This window comes from Misgurnus anguillicaudatus, chromosome 18, assembly GCF_027580225.2.
Source record: "Misgurnus anguillicaudatus chromosome 18, ASM2758022v2, whole genome shotgun sequence".
Classification (NCBI taxonomy): Eukaryota; Metazoa; Chordata; class Actinopteri; order Cypriniformes; family Cobitidae; genus Misgurnus; species Misgurnus anguillicaudatus.
Window position 1 is genome coordinate 28,682,206 of NC_073354.2, and position 17,674 is coordinate 28,699,879.

Here is a 17,674-nt window from a genome sequence, read left to right on the forward strand (position 1 = left end):
GCTGGCATTTATGACATTGATGATGCCACAATGTTATACAAAAAATATAAGCATTTAAATATATTATACACATCGCAAACGACATTTTACACGTGTAAACTATTTATGATAAAATATTTATTATGGCTATTATGTATTATTATACTAAATATGCAAATAATCACAAATTACAAGGTTGTTTTATTCTAAAGAAAGGTAAAACTGTCATCACTACATATTAAACTTTATACAAGACTAAACCTGAAAAAAACGGGGAGTTTGAATATTTAGTCGATTTTGTGATGTTGGATGAATAAAAATGTCAATATATTAATGTAACAACATAGCATCTAATAATATAGCCTATATTCCAAAACTAAGGAGCCTTTAAAGAATTAACAAAAGTCAACGCCTCTTCTATAAAGAATCACTTTGGTTGACAACTACAGTATGCTTGCGCGTGCGTCACGTGCGCACTGACCATTTGACCAGCTCGCCTCGGTGCGCTTATTGCGGTAAATAACATCTCTGTGTTTTTATGGTCTATTCTCTACTGCGTTTCTTTCATGTCCTGACTGTTTACTCTCTGGTTTATGACTGGGAAAAGCGTGGCGTTAGAAAGGCGCCCCCATCATGCCGCTTTTTCAGCATCTCCATCAGTCACATGAGCGCAGGACCTCGGGTCTGATTTAAGAAGGGGGATGAACAGCACTCCGCCTGGATTACGGTTGGTGTGTGGACTCTTTATACACAATTTTAAGTTTTTTTTAAACTTTTTTAACCTCTAACTCATGCATGCCGTAGTTTAGAGAGTATAAGTTTAGAGACACTTTGACCTGGCCTGCTGTCTTTACAGTAAGTTAAAAATAAACAATCTCTATAACATAGTATGTATACTGTAATTATATAATGAAGACACTTTTTATGTAATACATATACTTTGACAACTGTGCATATTAACATCAGTAATAAATGTATGGAAACTGCACTGTACTGAATCATGCATTGTTGCCTTGAATTTACTTTCCAATTAGAATTAAGGTGTAGTAGGAAAAATGTTAAGCTTAAATGTTTGAACTTAATTTTTGTTTACCTTTATGTAATCTGTCCTGTGTGACAATTGTATTTGTTGCATGTTTGTTCTACTCTATTGTTAGTTACAAGAGTTGTTTTTTGCTGACATAGTTGGATAGGGATTAACCTATTGGCTGACCACGTGTCCTTTGGCCTTTGTTTTGTCTTTTTGTTTATTGTTTGTATTTTCACTTAGTGAGTAAGGCAATGCGGATAAAAGCGAAATATGCATGGACAGGGAGTTTCTAAAGCGAAAGGTCATTCAGAGGTTCAGAATTGCCATCAGCCTGTGCCTGTGGCTAGAAGATTGGCAATGATGGTGACAAATAATCATATTTTGCATTATGCAGAATTTTAAAGCCAGATTATGCCCTACATCATAAACTTTTTATGAGGGATGTGAATGTTGGAAATCTAAAGTTGTAATAAAATAAAATATGACTTTTAGGACTATTGATTTGTGGGCATTGATAGTGCCCAAATCATTGTGTGTATCCGTGTCCTTGGTGCATTTCATTTGCATCCTGTTAAAACTGTAATGTTCATTGCATATTTCAGCTCAGGCCTCCAACAGTGATAGGCCAGTTCCACACACTGTTTTTCGGCTCTGTGCGTACGTTTTTCCTTGGGGTCCTTGGATTCGCTGTCTATGGCAATGAGGCTCTGCACTTCAGCTGTATCCCATACAGAAGGGAACTAAACCTTTACTGTTACAACCAGTTCAGGCCTATAACACCCCAGGTAAAAGTATTTGTTTATATAATAAAAAAAAACATATATATGAAATGATGTTTTAATCTGTGATCAATAATCAATGACAAGTTGAAAAACAACAACAAACTTTCAGTAAAATTTTAAACAGTGAGCAAAGCAGCAACCCACTGTAACACTATAAACACGTGTATGTAACTTTATAATAAAAAATGTATGCTTTATATAGCTTCTGGAAACTTGAATAAATATAATGTTGTTTTTCTCGTAGGTGTTTTGGGCATTGCAGCTTGTCACTGTCTTAGTACCTGGAGCTGTTTTCCATCTTTATGCTGCATGTAAAAACATAGACCAAGAGCAGATTCTTCAACGGCCGGTGTCCACAGTCTTCTACATCATCTCTGTCCTATTGAGAATCATTTTGGAAGTATTAGCATTTTGGCTTCAACGTCATCTCTTTGGTTTCCTGGTTAATCCTATTTACATGTGCGATGCCAGTGCCATAGTGAAGATATTCAACATCACAAAGTGTATGGTCCCTGAACACTTTGAGAAGACCATCTTCCTCAGTGCAATGTATACTTTCACCATCATCACAATACTCCTCTGCATCGCTGAAGTTTTTGAAATCCTATTTCGAAGACTAGGTTATTTAAACCAGCCAACGACTTGAGAATGTTGAGGGGATCGTTCAGGCAAAAAATAAAATCCTGTCATTATTTATTCACCCTCATGTTGTTCTAAACCTGCATGAGTTTTTTGATAAATGATGGTAAGCACACACTTGAGGGTACTTATTGACTTCAATAGCATTTGTTTTTCTTACTGTAGAAGTCAACTGTGTGGTTACCATCATTTATCAAAATATCTTCTTTGTGTTTAACATAGTGAACTCATGCAGGTTTTGGGCAGCATTAGGACGAGTAAATGAATTTTTTGGGTGAACTGTCCCTTTAAGTCTTTTGAGTGATGCGTCCCCAGTGTTTTTTTTTTTTTTTTTGAGTCTCTGAATGACAAAAAGGACATAAACACATACCTCTACATTTTCTGTTCGGATCATTTGCTGTTCCTTTTTGATATGTTTTAAACAAAGCTGTCAAATCATTTCAATGGCTATATCTGAATATTTTAAGTCTAGAGGGTCCACCTCTCTAGCAATGGAAACCATAAAGTATATTTAGTTTTTAAAGGTGCAGTGTGTAAATTATAGCGGCATCTAGTGGTGAGGTTGCGAATTGCAACCAACGGCTCAGTCCACTGCTCACCCCTCGCTTTTGAAACACATAGAGAAGCTACGGTAGCCTTCACCGGACAAACATGTCATCGTCTGAGACAACTTAGTAAAAAAAGTTTGTACGTTAAGGGCTTTTATAGAATCATGGTGGCACAAAATGGCGACTTCCATAAGGGGACCCTCAGTGTATGTAGAAAAAATGGTCTCATTCTAAGGTAATAAACACATAACAGTTCATTTTGAAAGGTTTTTATACACCCCTGATAATATAGTTATAGAGTATATGATTTTGCATTTCTGTCAAGAGATCCTTCTAAAAAATACACACTGCACCTTTAATTGACTTATATTATATTAATAAGCCAAAAAACCATTTGCCCAATTAATCTTTATGCAGTATTGATTTCTTAAAAAAATTTACTTTATATGAAAGTATTACAGTACACACATTTCAAGTACTATTTTGGTTGTTATATTTAAACTTGATTAATGATTGATTTTCCCAGTAAGAGACAAAGGTATAAGTACATTTTAACGATTAATGCTGCCTGAGATCATTATTAATTAGTCCATTTGGTCAAATCCATGCACATTGATTATACCGTTGATTTCTATATATTCTAGTGTGTATACAATACAGGGTTTGTTGTATTTGTATCTGTACATTTTATCAGACATCCATCCAACTTTTGTTATTATTCTCAGCAACGCGTTTCATCTCAGGAACAAAATGGCACACTGTAAACTATTATTTTGTGTTTACCTTTGTGAATAGTGGATTAAAGAAACATCTGAGGAGGAACAGTTTGTCTTTCATGTCTTTGGTTGCCATTCTACAGCTGCCTCAGTAATAACTTTTATGCTAAAAACAAAAACAAAAAAAGAAATGAAGCTAAATACTACTAAAAGCTCATAATCATAGGGGAACCATTTTTTGTGCAATATATAGCACCTTTGTAGAACCATAAATGGTGCTAAAGCATGAATATAGCAATACTTATGGTTCAACATAGCAACCATATGTCCTACACAGGTTCTACATAGGTTTTGATTAGTACTAAAAAATGGTTCCCTGATTACGAGCCAGTGCTTGCTATTTAGCACCTTTTCTTTTAGAGAGCATTGGAAGATCTGAATATTTATTGGGTTTTGTTTATGACATTTATGAGCCCATTATGCATGAAAATCTTCAGGCATAATAGTCTGTGCATATATATTAACCATAATGTATTATCACTCTATTTTGTATAAAGGAATTCATATTCAGAACAGATCTGTTTGTCTCGGGAACCTGATACAATACATTTCTAATGGTTTAAAACAACTTACAGCTTACTTTGAGATTACACATATTGTGATGTGAGATGAAATAGAATGTAAAAAAAAGAAAACAAACAACTTTTGGATTACAGTAATGGAAACAAAAGTGCCATTTTATGGCAAGACAGTGGGTTTAACAAAACTGATTCATATGGCTTTGTTAGTATTTAGTATAAGCTTATAATTTATAGCTTTACATTTAACTAAAGTAGGCTACATGTACATGTGTCAATTTAAAATAAACAAAGGTCTTTATTACAAAATATTTACAGAATTTATATAATATTTATTTCTGAAATTTGATCTTTCAGAGTGATCTCTATGCAGATGTACATTATAAAGATGAACCACGATTTTGCTACAAATAAAGCAAAAAAACATGGTTACGATTTAGTGCTATAGTAAAAACATGATATAATATATAAAGCCTATAATATAAAATACTAAGTACTATAATAAAGCCATATCTATTTTGTAATAGTTCAGTGTCACTACCCCTCCTTACCTATGGAGGTCACTAAAGGCGTGCCTGCGCGTTCTCGCGAAGACGCGGAAGTTGCTGCTTCGCGTGCACCTGTCATCTTTGTTGTTGGTCGGTTTTTGCTTACTAGTAATCTTAGAAGTTAGTAACAGTGACTTTATTAAGCGATGGCGGCTCCACCACAGCTAAAAGCGATACATCATTATTTAAGAACAGCGCAGGAACACGAGAAAAGAGACCCCGCGGTCGCCTATTACTGTAAGTTTGTAAACATGTCGATTTCTTTTCTGTTGTTAGCTACAGTTACTCAAATAGCCGACCATTTCACTCATCAAACTTGTCATTTTCAAATTATACCAGTATAACTTGAATAAAGCAGGTGTAATGGTTTAAATTGTGAAGTGCTTGGTGTTGTTAGAGATTTACCTCAGTGTTTAACTAACGTTAGCCATTGTGTGTTTAGCCAGGTTTTTGCTAAGCTTGCTACTGCTTTCATGTACATTTCCTTTATTAACATACAACGTATACAATATTTACAAGAATATGTCGTTAATTAAAGTGAAGTCAGTATTCTGGTTATTATATAGTATACATTTTCCATAAACGTATTTTGTTAAAAACCGGTTTAGCAACAAATGTAGCAATAGTGGATAAATGGTTTGTTTGGAAACATTTGACTGAAACTACATCATAAGCATATCAGATGTAGTTTCACGTGGTGGACAAATCAGTCCGATATTTATAATTTAAACGTTGTTCGTAATACATTAAGGGTGCTATTGTGCTTGTTTTGCATGGCAAATAAACTTTGGCTAGATGCTGTTATTGTTTAGAGACCTGCTGAGTCATTTCAGAGACATTTTTGTGCGATGACATCACTTTTAAAGGAGGATACTGCAGTGCAGTTGCTTTTATACTTAGTAGGGAAAGGTCAGGGTTTGTTAGTAGGGCATTATGGGATGTGGGAAGTTTACAGTAAATTCAGAAATCATAATGTAGTTTGACAGAAGTTTTGTTTGTTGTCAGTATAATGCTGGAAAAGTTATCTCATATGAAAATATGCATTCATCCAGCAGGGTGTCACTTACATCAGTAGTTCTCAAACCTTTTCGGCGTGCGGCCCCCCTACTGTGACCCCCACTTGTGCCCTTCGTGGCCCCCAAAGAAAATGTATGATATAAAACATAAAATTTGAATGAACCACCAAAACTTATTAAAATATACTATGCAGTGCTGATAGTTAGTAGCCTTATTTTTCTGAGGTTTCATTGCACAGAATTTTTGATAACTTCATGCATTTTATAAAATGTCATAAAACTGGGGCCCCCCTGGCACCATCTCAGGGCCCCAGTTTGAGAACCACTGACTTGCATAACCTGAAAATGTGTAAGGCTTTGGCTGTATGGATAAATCATCATCTAGTTGTGTCAGTCTAAATATATTACAGCAGAAATATTTTTACGGTGATGTAGGTAGAATGAGAAATTGTTTAACGTTTAACTTAAAGATTCAATCTATAAAATGGTATTTATTTTTATTAAAAAAGTATAAAAGTTATTAAGCAAGCACATAAATTATCAGTGTTCACTGGTCTCTTTACCTTTCCCTGATTTGCAACAGAAATTTTATAGTATGATTTATAGTATAAATACTTTGATTAAATTTCGAAAAGAAATATCACTTGGAGGTGATTTGACATCAACCCACATGACATGACCACATCTACGCTCCATTGGTAGTCGCAATCACTGCATTGTGTCGCATCTCAAAGCTTAACTTTCTTTGACAGTACAGCAAAAAATTATGAAACCCAAATGGGTTTGGAACCCATATTTTAAAACCCCTATGTTTTCCCCTTGACACACTCATTAAGAGCACCTATTTTATTGCTAAAAAACAACGTTTTTTTGTGTATTTGTACAATGTGTTTGCGTGGTTTAGGGTTAAAAACACTTTTTTTTTCACATACCGTACATTTTTGTAGCTCCAGATTTCGCTCTTTTCCTGAAACGCATGGATTTGAAAAGCTCTGTATCCCTGATTGGCCAGCTAATCTGTATGTTGTGATTGGCCTGAATACCTCTGACGTCAGCCAGAAATGTGACGCTCCTTACCATGTTTGAAAGATTTGGTTGCTAACAGAAGTTAACTTACAGGCTGTAAGTCCGAAGCAGGAGGAATTATGATAGTGGCCGTTTACACTTGGCATTAACATGCGTTTTCGTTGATCTGATCACAAGTGGATGACGTAAATGCCCGGTGTAAATGGTGTTCAAAACGTTTTGAGCTCGTCCACTTTCGACCACATACAGAGGTAGTCGAAACCACTTTCGATCGGATCGCTTTGGAGTTGCGGAACGCACATGTGGTTGAATGTGTTCGAACAGCCACACGCGACCACCTTCTCTCCGCCCATTTATCTAATCTGAGGTATTAAACACAAGATTTACGTCTTTTTTTTCACTTCTGGCGTGAACATACGGTGAACAGCGCTATTTTTAGCCTTTCATTGATAAAACTAAAGCAGCTGATCTCCGTAGTTTCGTTTTGAAAGCGTGTGAAAATTCAGAGAAAGCTCTTACATAAACACGTACAAAACTCTGTGTGTGCAGCATGTTTACTTGCTAAACAAGCAGTGGACTCCGACATAATATTAGTTTGCGTCCATATAAAGTTATAATTACTCCCGCTCGGGTTTGAATGTCAGCAGAGAGACTCGCCCACCGTCTCACAGACCACCCCCTCACAGTTTTCAGGACAGAAGCGGTCGAAAGTGGACAAAAGAGATGGATTTAAATACCAGGTGTAAACGTAATGTGTCTCTCTCGTCCACTTGTGATTCGATCGATGAAAACACATCTTAATACCAAGTGTAAACAGCCCCATAATGTCAGTCTTTTCTACCTACCAATCCCAGGAAGTTAACTGTTGCCTACAATCCGTGTCTTTGTTGTAGTCCAAGAAAAGAGATTTATGTTGGAAACGATAACTCGTGTCATCGTTTACTTTGGGGTGTGTACCTTTTGCATATCGTTCACTTTATAAGCTTTAAAAAAAACTTCCCTATATTCCCAAAAGCCCACTTAAGTGAAAATTATAGCATAATGCTGTCTTGTCTTCATTGCCACAGGATCAGATGTCTTCAGCAGCAGCATACATTTAACATAATGGTTGTGTTGCACAGTGTGAGGTAGATTGGGCGACTTTCAGTTTAGTTTCACGTTGGCTTAATTGCCTCCATACATTACACTTTTTAGCTTGTGTTCAATGACAAGTTTGTCTTGTGACATTTAAAATGTACATTTTCAGCTTCTTTGTTTCCAAAAATAGTAGTTTATAAAAGCGTCGGTCGGACATGGCCTAAACTTCAATGTTACAATGCAAGCACCATCGCAGCATCACATCATTATCCCACTCTGCCCATTAAACAGAAGCCTTTTTGTATTCCTGTTGTCATGGCAACCAGTGCAGCATCTTGCAGGTAGACTGCAGTCAGTTCATTGTAGTCATTGAGTCTAACCTCATCAACTGAGGACCACCCATTGCTAAGACAGTTTTTCATGTCTTAATGGTGGGACATTATGTCCTTTCCTTGGTGATTTTAAATGTTAAACTTTTTAGTTCAGAACCTGAGAAGTCATTTAAAGCTAATGGAGGTTTTAAAGTATTTTAGGCATATTCTATCTATGCAGGAAAGTTTATTTATTTAGTCACCTTTAAAGACTTTATGTATTTATGTAGCAGTTATGTATTCAAGACAGTTTGCTATGTTTTTTTAGGGTTTTCTGTGATGGCTTTGATTCTGAAAGTTGTTTGCTTGAAACACCAGTTATGTTTTACTGAGAGATATTTCTTAACTATTAAATCTTGAAGGTCTGAGCAGCTGCTTTTAAAAGATTGGGAATTAAATGTGCCACTGGAGGTCAGCATTTAACTGAGTCATTTCTTACTGTAATAGTTGCAGTTGTGAGCTTACTAGAACCTTTAACTAGGGATTTGCATTTATGTCACTTTTTTTTCATTTTGATTAATCCATAGGTCTGAAAAACGAGTATGTGTGCTTCACCCTCAGTCACTAAAATATATTTTCATCAATGTATATTATTTAATAGGGATGCACCGAAATGAAAATTCTTGGCCGAAACCGAAAACCAAAAAAAGGAAACCAAGGCCGAAAAACCGAAATAAATTATTATGCCAATTATTAGTACAATTGCATTTATGGCTATCACTGTGTACTAACTTTACTAGGGGTGTGTGATGAATAAAAAAAACTCACAGTTCGGATCACATTACAGTTTTTGAGGCACAGATCAGATTATTTTTTGGATCAGCAAAAAGGTGGGAAAAATCTAATAAACAATAAAGAAATTGCAAACATTTATAAAAAAGAACAAAGTTGTACATTAATAAGGTCTGAAATTAGCATTTTAACACAACTGAAAGCTATTTTCACATATTATCTGTTCTGTTGTCAGACATATAGTGGCGTTTTCCCAGACAGGGATTAGACTAGTCCTAGACTTAAATAAATATAAGAGCTGTCCAAACTGAAATCATCTTGCACTGACATATCTTTAAATACATCAGTGCCTTTAGTTTGTCCTCAAAATGCACACAAGTAATGTTTTTAGTAAGGCATGGTTGTTTAAACGAATTATATTTCCTAATTAAACTAAGGTCTAGTTCTGGCTTAAGCTAATCTCTGTCCAGGAAACCACCCCAAAGACTATTAAAATAGTGACTAAACATGACCCAATAACCTTGTGTTTAATCCAACCAGCTGTTACTTTAACTACTAAGTTACTAAAATCTTGATTTATAAACGAGACATCGCAGACAATTCGGCGCAAATTAAAAAATTGCCATTACACAGAGTTACTACAGAAGGCATGCGCGGGCATGGGAGAGAGAGAGCTCACGCACAAGCACATAGCGAACCAGTGTGTGTGGGAAAACACTGCTGACCTTTCATGATAAACTCGAATCAGTCGTCTTCTCTTTCAGTAACATCTGACGTTTACGTGAAAATGCAAGTACACAGAGGAATCCGCATGGAAAACACATCCAACTTTTAATTCTTTCGCTCAGTGTCATGTATGAGAGGCGCTGTCTAGGGGCTTCACGCACAGAGAGAGAGAGCGTGCACAAGAGAGGCACCACCGAGCGCTCACAACAATAAATGAAGCCGTTTTAAATGAAAATAAAAATGTAAATGTTGCGACCATTGTTGATTTTGTGGCGCACACAAACAAATAAATGTATGGATAACACTGCCAGGAGCAGAAGCCGCATTACGCGAGATTAATGTAAACAGCGTGACGCGTCGCGTAGTCGACGTAATCGATGACGTCGACGCGTCGTTGCAGCACTATTGAGCACGAAGGGGAGGGGTGGGAGACGACTGATCACCGTGAGTGAAACCCAAGCGCTAGCGCACAGATGGGAGGGGAGCGGTTGACATTCATTTTCGGTTTACATTTTCGGCTGGATTTTTTATTTCGGCCCGAAACCAATAATGCCATTTTCGGCCGAAATTTCGGTGCATCCCTATTATTTAACATCTTGGAAGTAGACATTTACTTGGGTAAAACACGACGAAAGAAACAATGCAATATTTTGCACAATTTGCTGTCAGTTTACAGGTAAAGCAGAAAAGTTGGGCCTTTTTTCGTTGGAACACATGTCTGTTGTATTTAAGCAATTAGGTACGAGAGGCTGTGCTGTATCGTGAATAAGTAACGGCTGAAGGGGTTGCAGGCACTCCGCTTCGCGTTGTGCCTAACAACGCCCTTCAGCCGTTACTTATTCACGATACAGCACTTGCCTCAAGTACCTTATTGCTTTTATAAAACGGTTACCACACAATATTAAAGTAAAAAAAATATTAGTGCAACTTTCATGAAGTTAAATCAATAAAAGCATTCCTTCCACTAGAAAAAATAGTCCCTGAATGCAAACAACAACATGGAAGCTCAAATAAAAACAACAAACTGCTCTCAGCCTTTGTCTCATTATATGTTTATGTGTTGCTAAGGGTGTTGCTAAGGGCGCAGTGATATTAAATAGAACCGTTGGGTGAAGCGGTCATAGCAGTGTTTTATTGTGAATAAAGCACACCTATTGACCAATCAGAATCAAGGATTGGAACCAACCGTTTTATAGTATGTATTCAATCATATTTGACTTTTGAATTATTATTTTTTAAATATGTGACACTGACTTTTTTTATTGGGGCCAGTAAAAATTTTGGCAGGGCAAGTAAAAACCTGAACCACTGGCCCGACCGGGCCAGTATAAAAAAGTATTTGCGTTGACCCCTGCACATGATCCCCTTTTTTTTTTTTTGTGATCAATCATCGATGCCACATTCGAGTACTTAAGCAATCGAGTACTCGTACCCATCCCTATCTCTAACTAGGCATGGGCCGGTATAAGATTTTGGCGGAATGAATTTATTTTTAAGCAATATACAACATGTATGCTGGGTGAAAATTAAGCCTTTAAATTATAATTTTCTTTCAAAAAAATTTTTTGTAATATATATTAAATGTAAATTACATGACTTAATGATTTAATTAATTCTATGTAAACTCAGCTCATACCTTTCAAACGTTATTACAGAAAATGTTAGTGGTTTTGAAACCTTGGCTTTTTAAAACCTTGGTATACCTTGAAACCGGTAACCAGTCAATGCCTACCTCTAACTTTAGTTTTGCTATAGAAAACTTTTATAGTTGGACAACAGTATAGGCATAGCTATACCCCCATATTTTTCAGACTGTTACTATCAACTAACGTGATAGGTAACTGATCGTGTTTCAGCTCAAAACATTTACTAATTCAAAACAATGATAACAAGTAATAGTGTTTCTTTACATTAAATACTTTGAAGGCCAACTTTAAGTTAGGATAGACATCTCTCTATGTAAAAGAATTGAATTTCTATTGTTTTTTTTTAACAGACCGCTCTGGGTTCTGTCTCTGACAAAGCTTCAGTTCTCTGATTGGCACCATGCTGTAAACCTATGGAAAAGGCCCTCTTTGACATTGTTTTTCTTCCTTCTCGTTGGACCTTATCCAGTCTTCAGAATGAGCAGCCGCTACATAATGACATCCTTGTAGTAGAGAAAGTAGAGTGCGCGGGCCGACATTCCTGAATATACAATTCTGTTCTTACTGCAGATGTCAGTGATGTACCCGGGGCATGTCCTCAATCTGAAGAGTCAAACTCTCTTTCGTCCGTCAAACGTCAAGCTTGCGTTAATGCTTACCCGCTGAGAATAAGCATTCGTGATGCTCTGCAATTCTCGGTTGTTTGGCAGAGTGGTCATTGCATGGATGCAATTTATGCCAGGCACGTGCAAGAAGCGTAGTTATCTAGCTAGTAGGAAGAAAACTGAGGCCCCCTAATATAACTTTCCATGTAGTTTAAAATGCAGATTGTACTAACAACAACAGAGCTTTTTAAAGTTAGAAAGCATTGCTTTGTGGTAACTTAGTAAACAAACACGCTCACACTTAGACATTTGCACGTTCCATGAATGCGTCAACAATGCTGGCATTCGTCACACTGTCCTCATTTTCACTCGCTTTCATTAAAGTACAGAAAGAAATAGAATCGCCCGCAGCAAAAAATGGATTATGGTTTTTATTTTCATGGTTTGCGACTGTGAATGGCCTCAATGATGCATTGTTTCAGATGAGGAAATTTGGATGTTGAGCAGTATGAGCGTAATACAGTTACAAAGAAGAACTTTGTCACTGTATGCTGTGATCTGCTATGATGGACATCAGATCTCCGCAAATTGGGCCTCGTGGAAGAGGAAATGGTCTTTTCTTAAAGAAACAAGGACTTGAAAAGAATTTTGAGAAATGAGCTGCTATCTACAGAACCCTTATTTTGTTCAGGGTTATCTAACTGATAACCATTTGTGCTTTAACCGAAGTGTAACCCGTCTTCTCCCAGATCCTGTAATAGAGCTGCTTTCCTGAAGACACAGTGTAAAGAAGTCTTACATAACAAACACTCAAAGTATTTGCTTCTAGTGGAAAAACAATGCCAAACATGGAACTCTTAGAAATAGAGTGACTTTAACCTATATGGTGTGGTTTCTCAGGCAGTGATTAGACTAGTCCTAGACTAAAATAAATATAAGAGCGGTCAAAACAGCTTGCACTGACATATCTTAAAATACATTAGTGCCCTTTGTTTTGCCTCAAAATGCACCCATGTAATGTTTTTAGTAAGGCATGTTTGTTAAAACTAGTTATATTTCATAATTAAACTAAGGCCTAGTCCTGGCTTAAGCTAATTCCTGTCTGGTAAACTACCCCTATGAGTTTAAAGTTTTATTTTACTAAGTTAATTGATTAGCTTAGTTGTATGGCTTTATCACATGAGCTTTTCAATTTCTCTGTTTTGCTGTAATTGATGTAGTAGCTGTTTATATACCTACCTTATCTACCTTGGTGCACCAAATGTCTTATTTGGTGTTCTCCAACAAACCATTTGTTTTTCGCTACATTCGATTGCGTGATTAGTAAAAATATTTGAAAAAATGCTTACTTTTCTTCTCACATCTTGGCAGATCGCAGTTCTGCCCAGCAGCATACATACACCTTTATTTGGGACAACACTCAGAATGTGTTTGCCCTGGCCTTAGCCCTTGCAGCTGGGTATATTTGCCTTTCCTTGTTTCCTTCAGGAAGTTGTAACTGCTAGTTCATCATGTTTTACTAGGTAATGAGTTTCAAATCGGAATTAGATGACCGATTTCAAGGTCTGCCCTTACACAAAGTGCCATTCAAAGTCTGTCAGTTCAGCTAAGCATGTGGATTTGGTTATTTTATGTTGCAAAAATTCTTGACTTGACGGAAAATGTTTTTTTCAGCCTTGTTCCATAATAAAAATCACGATTGTCAGGACATTTATAAAATTAATTTTGTTTGTATAACAGATGATGGGGCAATTATACCAATTATGTAAGCCAGGTTTTACAATATATTCATTAAATGGTGTTTCCCCCAAATGTACCCAATTTTAAGTTAGTTACATTAGTTTTGCTACCAGATAAGTGACGCTTGGTTTTCTTACTTACCGTATTATCCAGACTATAAGTCACTCTGGAGTATAAGTCGCACCAGTCAAAAATGCATTTTGAAGAGGAAGAAACATAAGTCCCCCACTGTACTATATGTGTCGTTTATTTAGAAAATGATTTCACAAAATCCAAGCCCAAGAACAGACATTTAATTTGGCAAGTTATTCAACTAAACAGTGAGTACGTTTACATGCACAGAATAAGCGGATAACTATCAAAAATCTTTTTATGCGTTTACATGCAAATCAGTAAGCCGGCTATGCAGACAACTGCGTTTACATGGGACTTGAAGAATGATCAGTTTTCTCGCAGGCAGTGACGTCACCACCTATAGTACACAATAGTCGTTCAAAAAGTCAACGGCATATCTGTCTTAAGCTGTAGCTGTACTGTCTCTCTTTTCGGGTTTACAGAACCTGTAAATGTAACATGAGCTTCTATTTTAACAGTTTCTCTGTCAACTGCTTTAGTCGAGCGGAGACTTTTACGCTTTACTTTGCGCTTACTTCCGCGTGTGACGTTTATCTTTCATACGCGGAGACATGCGCACATGGACAAAACCGCGAGAAAGACGGTTAAGGTGTTTATATGCCACGCGAAATTGGCGTAATAAGCAAAAAAACTACCTGTGCCGATCGGTTTTTGTTTACGCCGTTTATGGGCTTTCCCCGATAATGGGAAACCATTTTACGCGTTTACATGACCCCACGTGTTATCACTTTATTAAGCATAATCGGCGTAAGACTGTGCATGTAAACGCACTCAATAGCACACAGAACAGCAGGCTGAATGTGTGTCCGTACGTTAACGTAATACAAACAGTTATTTACACGATACACAATAACACACTGAACATACCTGGAAGGCTGAATAGGCTAAATGACCAGAACAAGCCAACGAGCATCAAGTTCGCAAGCGTGTCATTCCACATCACTGAATTCATTGAATTACATAAATACAGGAGCAGCATATAGCAGACTCTCGTGGATGTAGACGGTAATAATGTCTTTTGGTTAATTCATACTGACTAACAAGTCACACCTGACTATAAGTCGCAGGACCAGCCAAACTATGAAAAAGTGTGACTTATAGTCTGTAAAATACGGTAAACTTAATCTAAGAGCTAATGACTTTAAATACTTGAAGTAAAACTTTGTCTCATGTTTGGACATGAGGGACCCATTTCATTGCTTTTTATTGGGTAAAAGCAGTGAAGGCCCAGGAATACTTTATAAGGCCACATCTTGTTAATTTCCTCTGGGACCGCGTGGAATCACCTAGGTGAGTTTTTAAATGGGCGAAAGTGTGGGTGAGATCAGATACTATCTTCATTAGTGGTCGAGCATATCCCTTAGGCTCTGGGCTCACTGCCTGTTCCAAATGTGTTCACTCCAGCACTTAATGGCTTTAAACTTGTGCAATAGTAATTGATTGTTGACTTGTCATCTTGCAGGCAGCTCATAATAAAGACTTGATCCTATTTGAATTCTAACAAACAAACTCTGCTTTTTCTGTTTCATGCCTCACTTTTATATGCTTTGCAGATCGCCATTAATTTTCTTTTAATTGAAAAAGATGTGTAGTTTAACATTATAATAGAGTCAGGGGTTAATGCACATTAATGTCAGTGGTAAAGTGAATTCACTTTGCATTTATGAATTCAGTTTTATGTGAATTTAATTTTGTTTCTTTACAGCTGTAGCTACAGTATTCAAAGTGTGCATACAGAAATGGCATATGAAGCGATGCCTTAAAGGCTTTTTTTGCTTTTTTTAACTACAGTGCCATGTACCACTGTTGTATATTATTCTTAAAGAGCAGTACGTTGCACATGTGGCAAATAAAACACCTTTCACCAGATGTTGAGGCTTGTTCATGGTTTTAAACCTCAACTGGCGGTTTAATGCATAGACACAAAAGTGAAACACATGTTGGCTGCTTTTCTATTAGTTTCAGTTTAACTCATCAATTGAAAAAAAAATGTACACAAAAACAAAACCATTGTATTTAAGTATGAGCCTTCAACATTTTATCTGATTCATTAAGTTATGCGTTTCCAAACTTTGCTAGTGTGTTTAAAAGGCGTTATTGCTTTGACAAAATGTAGCACCATGTCATTACTTCAGTGTTTGAGCATTTAAAGTAAAACGTGTCTCTAGTATGATTAAATTTGCTCTCATTGATTTTAATATGTTGACTTTGTGTTTCAGGTCGACTTTATGCCATGCAGACTGGAATGAAAATAGATAGCAAAACTCCAGAGTGCCGAAAGTTTCTTGTGAAACTAATGGATCAGTTGGAAATGGTAAGGAAATGGTCCTGAAGACCCTAATTTGTGCTTTCATGTGAATGATTTTTAAATAAATCTCTGTTTAGAGATCACATAGCTTGAACTTCATAGAAACAATATTGTTTTTTTATTGCTTTATGCTATTAGCTGCAGTGCACAAAAATTCACAGATAACTTTTTGACTGAAAGTTTAAGTTCGCTTCAGTTTTATGTGTGTGGCAAATATTTCCCAATAGCGATAATGAATGACCTTTTGTGTTCTAAGGGCACTGTATTCTCATCACAGTTCAAAAGGCTGAGTTTATAGGTCTCCTCACAAGGGGAGCAGGAAAATAAATGAAGCTTTACTTTTATGCCTAGCCACTCTTTATAGACATTTTGAAACCAATTAGACGAGAGTGGAGACCCCGCGGTCTCCAGAGCTGGCTTTTACTATCGCCTTAGTCCAGTTTATTAAATGTCACGGACACAGGAAACAACAGCATGTGGAGAGGCAGATCCTGGTGGGCACATCCGGTCAAAAGGTCTGAAACACAAAGTTCTCTTGTAACACTGCTAAATCTGCAGGAACAAAATGAAGCTTCTTATCGTGATCTGAATTGTCCTGATGTCATTTAGAGGACAATGCAGAAGCAGTGCTAGACAATAAGAATTCACTGTGTCTTAAATCTAATACTGTACATAGATTTTCAGTAGTTTCACTGTTGCCATCACCAAATGATTTCTTCCAATAATTTCTACATAGTATGATTTTATTTTTTATGCTTTAGCAAATATGCATTTTATGCATTAGCAAATCATTTTTAATGTTATGATTCATATTGTGAACATTGCTAAGTGTCACCAAATGTCACTTTAGCACACCATTTTTAAATAATCTTTGTTAGTTAAGAACTACAGCCGATTGTCGTGATAAAAGCTTCTGGTGTTTGCTTTTGTCCCAAGAAAATACTTGCAGGAAGTGGAACCTTCACGATAAGGTTCACTTCACCTATATCATGCCCTCGTACCAAATATCAGCCAAAAAACACATTGACCCGTCTCAGTTTTTTCTTAAAGAACAAGGTTCCTTTAGTAAAACTGTCCTACAGTGTTAAAATGACTCCAGTGTTGTTTTTTTCTCCAAGGGGATTTTGAGCAAACCCCAAAAAGTCCAAGATCTGATTTCAAGGCTTCGATTTTGTGAAGGTGTTCAATATCGCTTTCTTCCTGCTGTTTATGCACTTCCTTCCGAGTTATGTTTTCATATACTTTTCTCCGATACGACACAAGTGATATACTGTGCTGTGCAGGGCTTTTTCATACATTTTGCTAAAACTTTAACAGTGAGTCCATTCAGGCGCCCAGGTTCCACCTGTTGAAATGTAACCAGACGTATTTGCTTTAGTGATTTTACAAGGAAACCTGACGCTCTCTAGCAGACTGTAACTTCACAGAATGAAAGGCAGAGCTCGGACCGGCTAAAGCTTTAAAGGACAAGT

The 17,674-nt window shown here is 36.7% G+C and overlaps 2 protein-coding genes across 3 annotated transcripts in view; both read left to right on the top strand.

Moving 5' to 3' along the window:
• Positions 1 to 430: 430 nt before the first annotated feature.
• On the top strand, positions 431 to 2,669 carry gje1a (gap junction protein epsilon 1a). The gene is made up of 3 exons (XM_055185276.2): positions 431 to 710; positions 1,612 to 1,794; positions 2,036 to 2,669. Exons 1-3 carry the CDS (start codon positions 681 to 683, stop codon positions 2,435 to 2,437), a joined length of 615 nt encoding a protein of 204 aa, XP_055041251.2. The 5' UTR covers positions 431 to 680; the 3' UTR covers positions 2,438 to 2,669.
• Positions 2,670 to 4,851: 2,182 nt separating this feature from the next.
• Positions 4,852 to 17,674, top strand: part of vta1 (vesicle (multivesicular body) trafficking 1) — a 38,952-nt gene continuing 26,129 nt past the window's right edge. The window contains exons 1-2 of one of the 2 annotated variants that reach the window (XM_055186521.2): positions 4,852 to 5,057; positions 16,114 to 16,208. In XM_055186521.2, coding sequence (XP_055042496.2) covers positions 4,967 to 5,057; positions 16,114 to 16,208 — 186 coding nt within the window. In that variant the 5' untranslated portion in view covers positions 4,852 to 4,966. The remainder of the gene's footprint in view (positions 5,058 to 16,113; positions 16,209 to 17,674) is intronic. The other variant, XM_055186520.2, reaches the window with a different exon arrangement.